The sequence below is a fragment of the Staurois parvus genome, unplaced genomic scaffold (genome assembly GCF_062004578.1).
Source record: "Staurois parvus isolate SC_StPar_1 unplaced genomic scaffold, SC_StPar_1.0 ptg000078l, whole genome shotgun sequence".
Classification (NCBI taxonomy): domain Eukaryota; kingdom Metazoa; phylum Chordata; class Amphibia; order Anura; family Ranidae; genus Staurois; species Staurois parvus.
This window is the reverse complement of record NW_028317874.1, coordinates 126450-143633: the sequence shown is the minus strand read 5'-3', so window position 1 is coordinate 143633 and position 17184 is coordinate 126450. Positions and strand designations below refer to the sequence as shown.

The window sequence follows — 17184 nt, the reverse complement described above, 5'->3', positions numbered from 1 at the left end:
AGGACGCTGGTATGGTGTATGGCAGTGATCAGGACGCTGGTATGGTATATGGAGGCGATTAGGGTGCTAGTATGGCATATGGCAGTGATCAGGGTGTTTGTTTGGGGTATGGAGCTGATCAGGACACTGGTATGGTGAGGATCAAGACATTGGTATGGTGTATGGGGGTGTTTTGTGTGCACTGGGACAGGTGCAATTATTTATTATTGATATTGTGGGGCAGTGTTCAGGGACACGGGCACTAAACTGGGGCACTGGGATGACAGGCTGCTGTACACTCACACACTGCAGGATCACTTCTCTCTGCTCTCACACTGAGAGCAGAGAGAAGTGATCTTTACTTTGTTTCATTGTTTACCATGTGAGTGCTGTGATTGGTCACAGCAGTCACATGGTAAAACACCACGTGATTGCCCGAACACAGCCGCAATGTGAACAGCTGTCTCCGAACAACACACCGTTCACCTGGTGTATGCGCTCTGTGAGCCGCGCAGGAGCCATCGATGCAGGCTGACATACAGGAACGTTAGACCGCATCGGCGCTGCTTCCCATCCACCATCTATGTATAATGGGTGGGCAGGAAGAGGTTAAAGAGTTCTTGGTATGCAGCCCAAATGTTTCCTTTTCTGTGGAGACAGGTGAGCTTATAAACCATATGCTGTGCACAGAACTTACACAATGACTTTCCAGCCTCCCCCTTATGACAATGACTGGGCATACGGTGATTGGCCACTGAGGCACCAAGGTTTGCATCGTTGGAGGGTCACATGCAGAACTTCTGCCTTTCCTAGTTGGCTTACTTGTTGGAATGCTACAGTCAAGCAACATGCATTTTCACAAGGAAAGGACATAGAAACATAGAAGAGCGACAACCAAGTAGTCCATTGAGTCTGCCCCATTTTCTTTTTAGTTAAAGGTTATTTTGTTTCCAACTTTTTTGTCTGAGTAAATTCTTCCAAAACCCTTCATGCCCCAACATAGAAAAAGCCTACATTCATACAATAAAAGTATGGGTATACAAAATATGTAATTGCAATGTACTGAATACCAAGATTTGTAAGCCTTCATTATTTGATATTCTTATTTGTAACTGCACCCCTTTTCTACGTTGCAATCATATGTCTTTACCATTGATGGTAGGAAACTATGACTGGACCTTCTGGATTTCCTACTTGGGGATACAGCAAAATATATATGCCAAAGATTTGAGCTCCTTAGGTGACTCTGAGCTCAACAAACTGTATTAATTACCCAATGGTGTTGTTCTCCCCAGGATGAGTGAGAGCACTATTTTTGTAACATGTTCCCAATGCTGCAGCTGCTGCCCGTTCCCACCCTTCCCCCCCATGACCACAGTAATGGGAGAAGTTTCCCATACTAGCTGTCACTTTTTATAAACAGTGCGGTCATACGGGACTCTGCCCACACGGCCTCATCATTCATTCACAGAGTTCTGTGACTGAATGAACTACAAGTCCTGACAGTCTTAGTGGCTGTCGGCTTGTAGTTCTCAATTAACTACCACGGTGCTGCGGAGTGCCGTGGCATTTCATTGATTCTTCTTGTCAGTATGTCTGACTGCCACGGGCCAGCAGGTATATTGATAGGTCTGCAGGAGACTTACATGGCACCAGCAATCTGCTGATCTTTACAAGCTCCTGCAACAAAAAATAATAAATGTGCATTTTTTTTTACCTGCAAAAAAATCTGCATTTATTATTTTTTGTCAAAAGGTGAACTTATTCTTTAAGGTTTTAATACCACATGGATGCTTGCTTATAGGGTATATGTATGTAACTAGAACATCATGCAGAGTCCCTTTCAGGATTATGTTATCAAGGCATGATCCCTATTGATGGGCACAATGATCCATTGTACTACCTCTGCATGGATCTTTTACCAATTTTATTTTTATTGTATATTGCATTACCTAATCTGTATATGACAGTTGCACATGTTTAATTAGAATTTTGGCTGCATGAACTAGGGAATGTAGGGAACTCACTAATGATCTACTAACTGCTAAAACCAATGGCCACTACTTCGTACTCTTACTACTTGACCATCCTCTCCTCCTCAAAAAACTCCACTCTCTTGGCCTCAGAGACTCTGCTCTCTCCTGGTTCTCCTCCTACCTATCGCAGCGCTCCTTCAGCATTACTTATAACTCTGGCTCCTCCTCTTCACTTCCTCTTTCTGTAGGGGTCCCTCAAGGTTCTGTCCTTGGACCCCTTCTCTTCTCCATCTACACCTCCTCCCTTGGTCACTTGATAAACTCCCATGGCTTTAAGTACCATCTCTATGCTGATGACACCCAAATCTATCTTTCTACCCCTCACCTCACCCCTTCAGTCTCCTCTCGCATTACTAACCTACTAAGTGACATATCGGCATGGATGTCACTCCACTTCCTAAAACTCAATCTTTCCAAAACTGAGCTCTTAGTATTCCCTCCAGCCCGTGCCCCCTCCCCTGAGTTTTCCATCAAGATCAATAACACAATCATCAGTCCCTCCCCTCATGCCAGGGTACTAGGTGTAATCCTAGACTCCCATCTGTATTTTCACCCCCAAATCCAATCACTGTCCAAATCTAGTAGACTTCACCTCTGCAACATCTCCAAGATACGATCTCTGAAAACCTATCTCTTCAGGGAAGCCTATCCTGCCCTCAGCTAATACTGGAATCTTCTACTCTTCCAACCAGTCCATCCCCCACAGTTACTACCTTTTATTCCACTAGCCCCTCCCTCCTAGATTGTAAGCTTCAAGGAGCAGGACCCTCAAATCCATCTTGTATTGAACTGTATTGTTGCTGTATTGTCTCCCGTTATATTGAAAAGCGCTGAGCAAACTGTTGGTGCTATATAAATCCTGTATAATAATATTAATGTGCTTTATTGCTCTTATGGATGTGTGAGAGGGGATGCTCTAGACCAGGGGTCTCCAAACTGTGAATGCAGCCCTTTGCTTGCCTTTTTCTGGCCCTTGGGACACTATTCCTCCTATTAACACCAACAAGGGGGCACCATTCCTTCCAATGACATCAATAGTGGGGAACCATATCTCTCACTGACACCAGCAATGGGGCATTTTTCCTTCCACTGATATAAACAATTAGGCCCTATTGCTCCCAGTGATACTAATGATGGGGCACTATTCTTCCCAGTGATACCAATTTTATGGCACTATTCCTCCCACTAACACCAATAATGGGACACTATTCCTCCTACTAATGTCAATCATGGAGCACTATTCCTTTTCCAAGCCCAAGACATTGTTTACTGCTGACACTGAGGCATTTTTTTTATTCCCACTGGCCACTCTGCCCCCCTAAAGACTGAAGAACAGTAACCTGGCCCTTTGTTTAGAAAGTTTGGAGACCCCTGCTCTAGACACCAAAGAGGTGTAGCAGCAGCTGTCAGAGCAGACAAGAAGCCTTGACCCAGGGAGGGAGGCCACATCCCAGGGTGAGATGCACTGCTTTAAAGCGAATCTAAATCCAAAAACAAAAATGTAATATGTTGTAGCTTACCACTCCTTAGGTGTTGTGGATGTATTAGTTTCCTTTTTACATACTAATTTCCTTGTACTTTTACCTGGTAATTCTGCAAGTATCACATTTCCTATCTGCTGTATCTATGGAGGGAGTCATGAGTGTCACACAGGCGCAACTGCAAACATACCTGCCTTTGTTCATCTCCATTAAATGGTACTTGATGGGATTAGTAGTTTATAAAAGAAAAAATAGCATTGCTTTTGCTGTCTTTTCATCTCACATGCAGTAACAAGGATATACAATTTCTAGCACGACCAACAGGGGTTTTCTGTACTTGCTGAAAATGTTCTTAGCCTCAAAAACTAATGCATCTACCACATCCAAGGATTGGTAAAGTTTCAATATTATTTTTTGGGGGGAGGGGGGTAGATACGCTTTACGTACATGGGGGTTATGGGAGCCAATCTAGCCTAATGACATAATCTAACCTATAACACTATAATTCTTCAGATCAGCAGCATTCACTTATTTTTTGGTGCAGGCAAGGCTGTACAAGCAAAAACTGTGTTTGACCGCATTTAGCTACTGTATCTTTACTGTATTTCTAGTACACGGAGTAATCCTTCTTTACCTTCCATAGATATGTGTGTGCTACTGATGGCCATGAAATCTTGTTGAAAACAAGGAGGCAGCTCTCCGAACATTGACTGTAGGAGAAATGTTGTTCTAACTCTTTAATATATGGCAGTGATTAGGCCCTGAAATCTGCACTATTGTGAGCATGTGACTGTGAATGTGTCAGGAAAAACAGAGAATGCCCAGGCGCACATTTATTCACCTATGCAATTACCTATCAGCCATTGTCAGGGAAAACAGAGAATGCCCAGGTGCACCTTTATGCGCCAATGCTAATTATCTATCATCCGTGCCCGTGCGCATGTGTGTGTGCACGCCGGCCTGCAGACCTGCCACCAGACTGGTGCCAGGCGGGCTATTTTAACCACTGCTGTACTAGGTGTCCTTGCCTTCTGGTCTGCCACGTTCTGTTGTCTGCTGTCTGTTGTATCCTGATCCTATTGCCGACCTGACCTGTCTTGACTTCGCTTGAACTCTGCCTGCACCGACCCAGCTTACCCTTTGACTATATCTCTACCTGTTCCCCTGCTATCTGCCTATGGTAGCTGACTTCTGGCCTGAACTTCGACTATCCGCTTGCCTGCTCCCTGTGCCTGATCCACCTTATAGATCCCGACCCGGCTTGGCTGGCTCTGATTCTTCTCCAGCCTGTGCCTACCACTTGCTACCTACTGTCTGCAGTTACCGAGGTCCTGCTAGAACCTACCAACTGCTGCTTCTGCTGACCTGCATCCTCTGCTCACCAGCATCCGCAACTGACCTGCATCCTGGTCATCCGGACTACCCACCTGTCAGCTGACATCGCAGACTTGCCAGGCACTCGTGCCACTCCTGGCTCTCGTACCTTCTGTTTGCTATATCAGAGGCACCGAGCAGGAGGTGTAAGAGGAAGCTCTCATCTCCACGTCAGGCTCCCTCACCAGGTACATGACAGAATGTGATAAGCAATGCTTCCTTTACATTTAGTAATGAGTTGTGTTTTTTGTTTTTTTTTCTTCTTCACAGGGTCTAATGAACCAGGGAGTTTTACAGCTAAAAATATAGGGGCCAATATGAAGGTGGAGTTTGCACCCCTCAATGTCCCTCTGGTCCGAAGGTTGCAGACGGCGGCTGTGTCTCAGTGGGTTTTTTCTTTTTTGTTACTGGGTAAGGCCATTAATAGAACTTATATTAGCAAGCTTTCGTAGGCAATACTTAAAAGATGTGATTTAGTAAATAGAACATTAGCACACCATGGCATCTGTGATGTTGCAGGTTAACGGTTAATCAAAAATACAGTTGCAAGGGTTCCTTTATGGGATTATTATGGGATTACTATAGAGAAAGAGTGCTGTGTACTGGACAATATTGCACCCATTACAATACTACATTTATTTTTAATATCTCTATGGCAATTGCTTGAAAAACGTTCATATTTATGTTTCAGCTATGGAACTAGTTTACATAAGACACACCAAAAGAACTATATAACGTAGGCACAGTGACCCGTCATAAACAGCAAGTACGATTGGTAGCGTCCCATAATTCTGTTACATGGAACAAAGCAATTATCCTGGCACTGGAGGAGCTACCAATTGAAACACTTTTGTAACATCTCTTTTTATTTTTACTTTCCATTCCCCCCCCCCTTATTCTCACTTACTGATTGCTACACTTTAATATGAGTTTGAATCCTGGGACATGATACCTTTATTGCTTGTACTTGTTGTCTTATGCATATTGAAGTTGATCATTTAGTGGATTATCTCACTCTGCAGTCAGGCATAGCTTGGATTGTGCCCCATTCTGATAGGCCATGCATGGATAGAGACATGAGGCTCCAAGTGTCTGCTGGTCTTCTGTGTACCCCCCCCCCCCCCTACTCACCTAGATTTGATAGGAGACAGGGCCTTCTCCTGCTATGCCCCACAACTCTGGAAATCACTTCCAAGGAACATCAGAGAGTAATCTTCTCTAAACTCCTTCAAATGAAGTCTTTTTTCTTTAGACAAGCTTTCACCCAATTGTTCTTTTTTTTCTTTGTTTTATACTGTGTATTTCTTTTTTATGATTTATGTTTGTTTTCTTTGTACAGCACTTTGAGAAGCTACCTTTAAAGGTGCTATATAATATAAAGTTTATTATCATTAATATTGTTATATAAATCTTTTTTTCTATTTTCGTGGGGTATTCCATGTAAACTTTTTTTTCGCTGTCCATTGTGCCTTATTCGAACCTCTGTCTCAAATGAACATTTGTAATTCTTTTTTCTACTAAACCAATACAAATTATTGAAAGAGAAACAGAAGCAATGTAAGCTTAATTTGAATTTGTTGCCAGATGATGGACTTTCCAGTAAATTGATTGAGCTTTTAAACGAGCCCTCACTGACTTCCTGTACCTGCAGCACTGGGGGGAGCAGCTCATCCTCAAAGCTCACCGCACAAGCACAGGAGTCATTCTTTCAGCAGAAAATTCTCATCCTGCTCCCAATCTCATCAGCGAGAGCTTCTAGCATTCTATTGTAATGTAAACAAAGAATGAGTACCCTGGGAGGGGAAACAGGGGTAGTCAAGCTACTATGAACGTCACTGCTTTTGTTGGCCTTTTAAAGATGGATTTCTCCATAGTACATGCAGCTACAAATGTCAGTAATGGTTTGCTTATGTAAGGACCCTGTTTTGAACCTGCCACCTCTGCTGTGTCTGTTGATGTCTCTTCTTGCTGAGCTACCTAAGGTGCTGTACAGCACCCTGTCTGATCCATTAGACAATCCTGCCTTGTTTCTGTTAAACCTTGAACTTCTTGCTCCTCCAATGAACTTCCTATTTAAGCCATGTTTCTGCACTTCCTGTTTGCCGTAGTAGTGCTTGACAACGGTTCATAAATGTAGGAGCCGTGACGAAATTCATAGTCTCCCATGTCCCAACTAATTGTCCCCCCCCCCCTTTCAGCTTGGCCATCCCTCTTCTCTGCAGCCTCGGCTAACTGACACAGAGAAGCTAGAGCTACAGATCACATGTTCTGAGTGGAATAAAAATAGGTAAATACACAGGACTTTTTTTACGTAGGTTAGGTAGCAGGAGAGGAGGGGGGACATTTTTAGGCTGGAAGTCAACTTTAACCACTTGACCTTGAGTTACTTTTGGTGGTATATAAACAGCCACATGTTTCTTAGTTTCTGTTAGAAAATTTTGCAAACAATCTTTCTTCATAAATTTAGGCCAAAATGTTGTCCGATACATTTCTTTGGTAAAAACAACCCAAATCAGTGAATATTATTTAACTCCTTCACACCTACGTAACACAAATATGAGGCCTCACAAAACTGGTCTTTTTTCCGCGGGGCCGCATATTTGCGTACCTGTCTTTGTGCTGGGAGCGTGCCACACAGCGTGCTCCCAGCACAAAGACCGGGGTGTCACTGAGAGCCCTGGGTCCTAACACTCGGGACTCCCAATTCCGAGTCACATGATTGCTGTGATCGCCTCTGATTGGCTTTCACAGTGGTCACTGTGAAGCCTGCCCCCTTGGGGTTTTTTTTGTCTCTGAATGGAGGAGAGAGATACATTGTATCTCTCTATCTCTTTGCAGAGAGAAGAAAAAAAAACCTGTTTGTAAAAAAAAAAAAAAAGAAATATTACAAAATAAAAAAAGAAATAAAGAAAAAACTAACTAGATCAAGGTTTGATCTAGTTCAGTGCCAGGGTTAGTGTTTTTGTCAAAGGTCAGGATTTTTTTTTTAACTGGTATCAGTGTCAGTTAGTGTCAGTGTGTTTTAGGTAAAAAAAAAAAAAAAACCCAAAAAACAAAATGCGCACCATTGTTTCTGGGCTGTAGTACAGGTACAAACAACAAATAACATACACATATATGGTATCGCTGTGATCGTCACAAACTGGAAAATGTATTTTTGGGTTTTTCTTTGGTGGTAGGTTATGGCAGTAACAAGAAACACACAGCTAAATTTACTATTTTTTTACTATTTTGGTCCAGTTTTCATTTGATAATTAAAACAAAAATCAGGAGATATCTACTACCATTTACCACCAAATGAAAGCCCAATTTGTCCTGAAAAAAAAAAGGTATAATTCACCTGGATGTACAAAGTAGTTGTGATGATATGTACGGTTTTACTAACACATGTCACAGTTGTAAACTTTTACTCAGGCTTTAAGATTTGTTTTACCCTTAGGCGTGAAGGGGTTAATTTGTGTGAAAGTTATATTGCCTACAAACTAAGGTAAATATTTGAAAATTGATCAGTCCTGATGTACTGACAGCTTCTTGAAGCCCTAAAATGCCTGGACAGTACAAATACCCCCCAAATGACCCCTTTTTAGAAAGTAGACAGTGCAAAGTATTTAGTAGGAGGCATGGTGAATTTTTTGAAATTGTAATTTTTGTCATTTTTTTCGAAAATTAGGAAATTTAATTTTAAAATGTTCACAATTATTTTTTTTACATACTGTCACCAGTGCAGTACAGCGTCATCATATGATTTGTATGGCGGTGATCAGGGATACTGACTGATGACAGTATGTAAAAAAAATAAATAAAATAAACTTTTTTTTTTTTTTCTTACAACTTTTTTGGGCCAGTCACAGCATCACGATAGTAATCAAGCTGTCATGAATGGAAGCCATCCATGACAATGTTGCTTACATGCTATCATGTGATCGCTATGATTGGTCATAGCGATCACATGATAGCCCCGCCATTCACAGCAGCCTGGTACTGAGCACTGTGATCTGCTGCATCCACTGGACACAGTGTGCCACTGTGCATATGTGCACCGCGATATATGGGAACGTTCCGGTTCCTAGGGAAGCCACCCACCAGCAGTAAATGTACTGTTGGCAGGTGGCAAGTGGTTAAGAATATGTTAATACTTGAATGTCCATAGCCTGGCCACAGGTTTACTTTAAAGTAAATTGGTCATAAGGAATAACATTTTTCCTGAGACACACAACGAAGTTAACATTGCTAACCCTACTTTCTAAACATTTTAGTTGGTTGACTAGAATGCTTGACTGTCTGACTTTACCGCTTCGAGTCGGACATCTGAAACAAATATATGTGAATAAGTAGTGTTGACATTTCCCAGACATGATCTGCATATATTTTCCCGATCAATGATTCAAAAGGTATTAAAGTCAGTGGATCAGCGAAAATTGGTATGAACATTGTTAGAAATTCATTTGTTCAAGAAAAATTTAATATGTTGCTCTTTCGAATTTTCTTGTCAGTGTAGTGGAAAACAAATGTTGATTTGACCCCACCAATAACAGGAAAATTGAACTAACGTTCTTGAAATAAGAAAATTGTAACTAAATTTCTACTAGTGTTCCAGCTTTGTATTACATTAGGATGTGGTCATGCTAGGGTAACATGGCCAAATAAGTATCTCCACCACTGATTGCTGGTGAGAAATGTAACATCCCTTGTAGCCCTAGAATAAAATGGACTTCTCTGGGGTGTTTTTGTGTTGTCCATGGTCAGATTTCCTGGTATCTTAATAGCAGTTTAAAATGTTTACCAATGAACTGGAATCTCAATCGCTTTGCCTTCCCTAGACAGATGAGCCAATGGTAAGAAAAACAGACATAGTGGGGTTGATTTACTGAAACTGGAGGGTGCAAAATCTGGTGCAGCTGTGCATGGTAGTCAGTCAGCTTCTAACTTCAGCTTGTTCAATTAAGTTTTGACAAGAAAAAAATGGAAGCTGATTGGTTTCTATGTAGAGCTGCACCAGAGTTTGCACTCTCCAGTTTTAGTAAATTAACCCTCTCGAGAATTCACCTGCTTTGTAATGACCTTTTATTCGTCCTCCTTGTAGAACCACCTATTTGAAGAAGTCTACCGTGTTATTGTGTGTTTTGTAATATCTCCAGTGCAGGAACTAGTAGATATCTTCAACAAAGTTTGTAAAAAAAACTTGCAATGTTGGTAACACACCTGTTATTTCCTACTTAAAAACGCTTGAGCTCTGTTTTAGATACCTAAATGAACTGAGAAAAGATAGGCGCAAGCAGAGACATAAAAATCGCCAATCTAGAGAAAAAGCATTAGACCATTTACCATAGACTTGTGACTCGTTAGTGTGTGATTGTAGAACAACACAAGGTCATTTCACACTCACCTTTATCCCGCATTCAGTTTAGCTGAAGTTAAAAATAGTTGGCACACGTTGTTCTTTAGAACTCAGACTCAGTCTTGAAACCTTCCTAGAACAATGTACATTATAGTACATGTCAAAAAAGATACAGTATGCAGGCCTAGTACTAAATCCAGATTTTCCGGTGATATCAAGCACTAATAATATTTGGGAAAATGCCTTTGTGGTGATCTTGTGCTTTGCATGGCTTTACCAGCAATGCAAATACACATGAGTTTTCCCCTCCCTGCTGTTATCTGTAAGAACAATGCTGATAAGGGCCCATGTTTTGTTGCTGACCTCACAGACTCATTCTAGTTATTTTAAATGAACAGCACTACACTGTAAAATGATCTGTGTTTGAAAATGTATGGAGGCGTCCATTGCTGACCTCCATTTTAAGTCTATTAATTGCCTAACTGGATTCAGTAGTAAGTCACAGGCATGATATGACAGCAAGCATTAGCAGGTCAAAGTGAATATTCTTCCCCAACTTGTATTTTTGTTCCAGGTCTATACTTTTGGAGGTATTGAAGCTATTGGTACTACAAGACAGCCAGACAACTGGCATTTTCAGAAACAGAGGTCTTCAAAGACAGTTTCTTTATACTCTCAGTACAGGATCCCATTTAAAGTCATCTGTATGATTTATACCTATAGGTAAGCCTATAATAAGGTTTACTTGTAGGTTTGGTAAATATCTAATTTAGGAGATATTGAGTTTAGTAGCACGCTTTAGTGTCACACGACTGTGAGTGACGTCATCGCTGCTTGGCCATTCAAGCGGCTGAAGCCCACAAACTCGGAAGGCATACCGGGTGAAGATGGGCTTTGTTTTTTTTTGCTTCTAACCTTCATAGCCTTTGCATAGCTCTTAGCCAGCATCAAGCAGCTTTATTGAAGACTTTAGTCACCGGTCACACTACTGAGATTCAAAATCAGGTGCAATTTTTGAAGACTTTATTGCGACTTTTGAAGATTTTCAGTGATATCTTGTGATTTGCAGTGCAATTTCCATTGTATTCTATGTATGTGAAATCGCAATAAATTGCAGAAAAAGTAATGCAAGAACCACTTTAGAAATCGTGCTACAGCAAATTTGCAAATCTTTAAGACACTGACATTCACATTCATTAGATGCGATTTCAGGTTCAATTCGCAAATTGCACTGGTATGACCTGGCACTTAAAGCAACTCTTAGCTCTAGTTTTGGCATGTTAAATGCATATACCAAAAGGAGTGCTGAATGTCATTTTAAATAGGTTGCTAGTAGGCTCACTTTGACTTACACTTTAACACTTTGTGGTATATTACTGAAAGTCAGGACAAAACATGCACAGTATATCTGTGTAATGTATGCGCATTTACTGTGTGTTTTATCCCTCTAATGTCCCTAAAAGTACAGAAAAATCACTCCACTTCCAATTTCATGTGACCTGACAACACACAGCAAGTTTGTAGACTGAGTGATGTCAGCCCTTCCCAATTTCCTTTTGCTAAACTACGCAAACCTTACCACTTGCCGGTTTCTACAACATTCTGACCATTCTGTAGTCCCAAGAACTAGAGGCAAATTACTCTCTTTGAGATAAACTGAAAGTGTGCATAAGACACAGGACAGCTCTAAATGTCTGATATCATAAACAGGTATTTTTTCACACTTATTGAACAGATATAACAAAACACTTTCAATGGTATCTTTATGATTGTTGCTTTATAAATATATTATGTATGTTTTTTTGTGTGTGTTTTTTTTTTTTTTTACAGCAATATGGCTTCAGTAAAACTAAACCACTGCTTTAACCACCTCCCGCCCGCCATATAGGGAAATGACGGGCGCAAGGTGGTTCTCTCGTTCTGGGAGGACGTCATATGACGTCTTCCAATTCTAACCGCCCATGCGCGGCTCTGGGAGCGCGCGGCGTGGCGATCGGCGGTGCGCTGTGTTACTCGGATTCGTGTGATCAGCTGTGTCCAATCACAGCTGATCTCATGTAAATAGGGAAATGCCGGTTATCGGCATTTCTCTCCTCACGAGCTGTCACGAGCTCGAGAAGAGAGCCGGTAATCGGCATTCCTCGGAGGGGACATCTACACAGATCATCAGGGCACTGATGATCAGTGTAGCCCCAGCAGTGCCACCTGTCAGTGTCCATCAATGCCATCTGTAAGTGCTCATCAGTGCCACCTGCCAGTGCCCATCAGTGCAACATCAATACCACATATCAGTGCCTACCAGTGCACATCAATGCCACATATCAGTGCTCATCTGAGCTGCCTTTCAGTGTCACCTATCAGTGCCAGTCAGTGCCACCTGTCAATGCCAGTCAGTGCCACCTATCATTGCTGCCAATCAGTGCCAGTCAGTGCCACCTATTTGTGCACGGCAGTGCTGCCTATCAGTGCCACCTAACAGTGCCAGTCAGTGCCGCCTATCAGTGCCATATATGAGTGCTGCCTTTCAGTGCCCATCAGTGATGCCTGTTAATGCCCATCAGTGCAACCTACCAGTGCCTCCTCATCAGTGCCACCTATCAGTGTCCATCACTGCAGCCTCATTAGCGCATATCAGTGAAGGAGAAAAATCACTTATTTACAAAATTTTTAAACAAAAACTAAGAAAAAACTTTTTTTTCAAAATGTTCAGTTGTTTTTGGTTTGTTTAGCAAAAAATAAAAAACCCAGAGGTGATTAAATACCACCAAAAGCAAGCTCTATCTGTCTCAAAAAAATGATAAAAATTTCATATGGGTACAGTGTTGCATGACCGCACAATTGTCATTCAAAGTGCAACAGCACTGAAAGCTGAAAATTGGCCTGGGCAGGAAGGGGGTATAAGTGCCCAGTAGGCAAGTGGTTAAAAGTGGAGCCCATTCAGTTATCAAAAACAGTCATACAAGCCATGTGTGCTCTTTTTTTCCTCTTGAAGTGGAACTAAACCCTCCTATCCCTTACAGCCAAGGGAGCTGCCACTTAGTCTATGCTTGATCTGCAGTTGCCATGATGCTTCACATGCAACACCAGCTATTCGTTAGCTTGGCAGTATGGTTAATAGAACAAGCAACCATGACGGTTATCATTTCTGGCATGCCTTAAATGTAACTGGTTTGGGAAACAATTCAATTGATAGGTTTAGTTTTTCTTTAAGCCTTTTATGGCTGTTAATGGTGGAGAAGGACACAGACTCAACATACCTCTCAATAACTCTTAATGATATTAAAGGAAACCTGTCATAAAAGAAATATGGAGGCTGACATTAACTGGCTGCCTGTCATGCCCACCCATTGCTTTTAGTACATTCTAACTGAGCCACTCAGAGCAATTGAATTCAAGACTTCTAATATGCAAACTTTTCTGGTGAATGCTCAGTACATAATACCAAAGGATAACCATACCTTTCCAAAAGTAGTATTATTTGAAGGAGGTCACATATTCCATATTCTTCTTAGGACAGATTTCTTAAATAAAGCCATCAGTAATTCTGGGTGTCTGGCAATCTGTGAATTGGCAACCCTCCTAGCTTCAGAAAATTTTACAAAATTCATAAAAGGTTATATTTAGAGATGTAAGGAGTTATTCTTTAAAGTGTACCCATACCTAAATCTTTGTATTTTTAGTTTTGGATACAAATAAAATAGAAATGATGTACCGCTGCTTGCAGAGTATTAAAAATAAACATCAATCCAGCATAATAAACAACCAAGGTGAATACAAAGTGCTCGTAATATCTAAATATATAAGAGAATACAAATATCATCCATTAATATGCAAAAAATAAACTGATATTAAAGTGCTCCAAACAAATGATTCCAAATATAATGCAATCCAACATCAAAAAAATCCATGTTTAATGTGAATTCCATGCATTAATTGGTGTCACTTCTGTGCTCTCATCTCCAAACGCATGTAAAACTGCATGTTTAATAAGACATCTCCTCAGTAGATCACTATTACCTTTAGCCACTAGGGGCTGTCCACTCCTCCTCCCATATAATAGTTGTTAAGGTGGCTTTAGAAATCCTCCATTTCACTGGGTAACAGTAGCCTCACCCAAAAGAAAATACGCCTCATATAGTGTAGCAGAGTAGTAAGAACGTCCAATTTTTATTAAAATTGCACTTACATTCAATTACAATTGATTCGCTTTACAGATGAGAAATCGCTGCTTGTACTTCCTTAAGCTTTTTGCACTAGCCGCACGTAAATGTGCGGCCTCCCGATGTCTGGGCCTTGACGTAATTCGTGCAATTAAGAAAAACATGTGCTGAGAGCACGCGCCCTGCGGACTCCCAGCACACGTCTGATACTCACGGAAAAGTCCCAATCTCCTCTTTCGATCAGGACCTTTCCCGATCATGTGACCGTCGTGACAGTGAATCACGGCGGTCACATGAGCCTAAAACCCTGCCCCACTTCCTGGCTTCTGAAACCCTTAAAGGGCCGGGAGGTGCCAGCTCCAAGGGGTTAATCTGCCTCTGCTTACGCCCGATGCAATGTGTCACCGTCAAGTGACTTCATCAGGGGATAAAAGCGGGCAGATAGCATGTCTTTAAATAGTCTGTACTATTGATTTGATTGGTGGACATTTTGTTGAAGTCCAATGTATGGTGGCCATTTTGCCTATGATTTACAAAGGTGATGAATGGCCATATCTTAAATCACTAGGTGGCAATTTTGTTGAAGTCCAAACACTGGTGGCCATTTTACCTATGATGTCCAATAGTATCAGATAGCCACAATGCTACTATGCATACATGCTAATATATATACATTGCATAGCTCATATAATAAATAATACACCATTACTAATCTAAATGGGCATGGGAATGATATTTACCACAAGCTGTCCTGAGGTTCTAAATGAAACAAAATAACTATAATAAATATTTGTAAATTATACATATAGCAAAGGAGAAAAATAATGAATTTCAATATCATAGAAATGATAAGAATAATGTGGCAGCTACTAATAATCAAATGAAATATAAATCAAGATCTGGGTATCAATTACTTCTAAATGTGGACAATAGTCCTAACAATCATCAATAAAGCAATTTAAATCAAACTCCACGTTGAGATCACTAGGGGTCAGCGTGTTCAACTAGAAAATCCACATAGATTCTTTATACCAGACAGGAAGTGAAAGAATCTCTCCATTAGAGCATCCAATGGCAATGAAACCTGAGTTCTAATCCTTCCTCACCATATTCAGAACCAGGGCTTTTTTTTTCAGCGGGAATGCAGTTCCAGCACCTCCAGCATCAAATGTATGTAATGGCAAGGGGTGCTGGGGTGTGCTGGAGCGTCTAATGATGCTGACTACTGGGGGATCTATTGTCACTGGAGGGGATCTGTTTTTTCATGGTGGTCTATTGTTGCTGGAGAGAGATCTGTTGTTGTTGGGAGGTCAATTGTTGCCTGAAGGGATCTAGTTTTGAGGGAGGGGTCTATTGTTGCTTGCTCATGGGAGATCTTTTGTTACTGCTTGGGGTCCATTGTTGCTGGGGGAATCTATTGTTCCTGGGGGCGCTATTGTTGCTTGCTGCAGGGGATCTATTTTACTGCTTTTCTTGTTATTATTAACAAAATGACACTTGGCTCTGTATTCTCTAAAAGGAACGGTACTGGGAGGTGGGACCAAAGGGCGGTGCTGGAGAGGTGGGAAGGGGGGTAGAAACAAGGTGTGACTCAGAAGGAGGGGGGTGAGTGTCCTGCACCTATTCTCTAAGGTAAAATAGCCCTGTTCAGAACTATCCAATTATGTTTACTTGTAAGTTTTTGTTTACTTTGGTTCAAATGTAAGCATTTGATATTTGGAAGATACAAAATAAAAGTTTTTGAACAGACCATTCATTCTACTGCTAGATATGAAGCTCTGCTATGGGACATGTATTTTATAATGTGTCCATGTTTTCTCTGCAGCACAATGCTGTGTAGGAATATTCCTCATGCTGGTACTTGGCAGGTTCTGGCTACTGACAGCCCTCTATGTCCTCTGGCTCTATTTGGACTGGGAGACCCCACAAACTGGAGGCCGCAGGTGGGAGTGGGTGCGGAGTTGGACAGTGTGGAAATACTTCAAGGATTATTTTCCCATTAAAGTAAGTTACAGAACGCCTCCTAATTTACTATGTGATAATATTTCCACTGCCTGGTATGCTAGCCATTACTATGTGTCTGAAAAATGTCATAAAAAGCAATATACTGTATATCATCCAAGCTGCACAGCTCTTAAGGCAAATCCTCCTCACTCCTCCTCAGATCCTTCCGATTCCAAATATGCTCGCATATCAAATATAGATCACATGAAACAGAAAGGCGATGAAACAGTGCTCTCCATTTTAAAAAATTATTCAAATACTCCATGCAATTAAAGTGCACTTACAACAATGTAATAACAATGTAATAACAATGCACTTTGTAAAGCCCTGTCATCAGCCTGTTCACCACTATACACTGAGGTGGAGGCGGTGTGACATCACAAGCTCAGCTCCTCCCTCCTAGACGCGTTACGTCCCATGATTGGGCTCCCTCACTAGGAGTTGTTCTTTGTATACAGGCAGGTATAACAGCTCTTTTGCATTAATTGTGATTTGCAGAGTACATTCCACTAAATTACAAAAGTGGCTTATAAAGACCTATGTGCTCTAGACTGTGTTTGGAAATCATGTCTTTGGAACCAATGTAAAATGGCTTTGTGTCACATGAGTGAAAGAGTATCCTGTGTTTGCCCTCAGGAACCTCTGCACCTTTCATCTTTTAGTTGTGATGAACCTATTGGTCAGTTTACATAAACTGATTAAAGAATAAAAAAAAAGTTAAATGTAGATAGTAAATGGGGCAGCACAGTAACTAAATGGTTAGCGCTTCCGCCTGGCAGTGCTAGGGACCTTAGATTGTACGCTTCTTCACG

General features: G+C 41.3%; 1 protein-coding gene across 1 annotated transcript in view; it reads left to right on the top strand.

Moving 5' to 3' along the window:
• The window catches only part of LOC149469220 (2-acylglycerol O-acyltransferase 1), a 50796-nt gene that overhangs the window by 8783 nt on the left and 24829 nt on the right, over positions 1-17184 (top strand). Inside the window, exons 2-3 of the mRNA XM_089669488.1 lie at positions 5141-5281; positions 16194-16372. Coding sequence (XP_089525614.1) covers positions 5188-5281; positions 16194-16372 — 273 coding nt within the window. The 5' untranslated portion in view covers positions 5141-5187. The remainder of the gene's footprint in view (positions 1-5140; positions 5282-16193; positions 16373-17184) is intronic.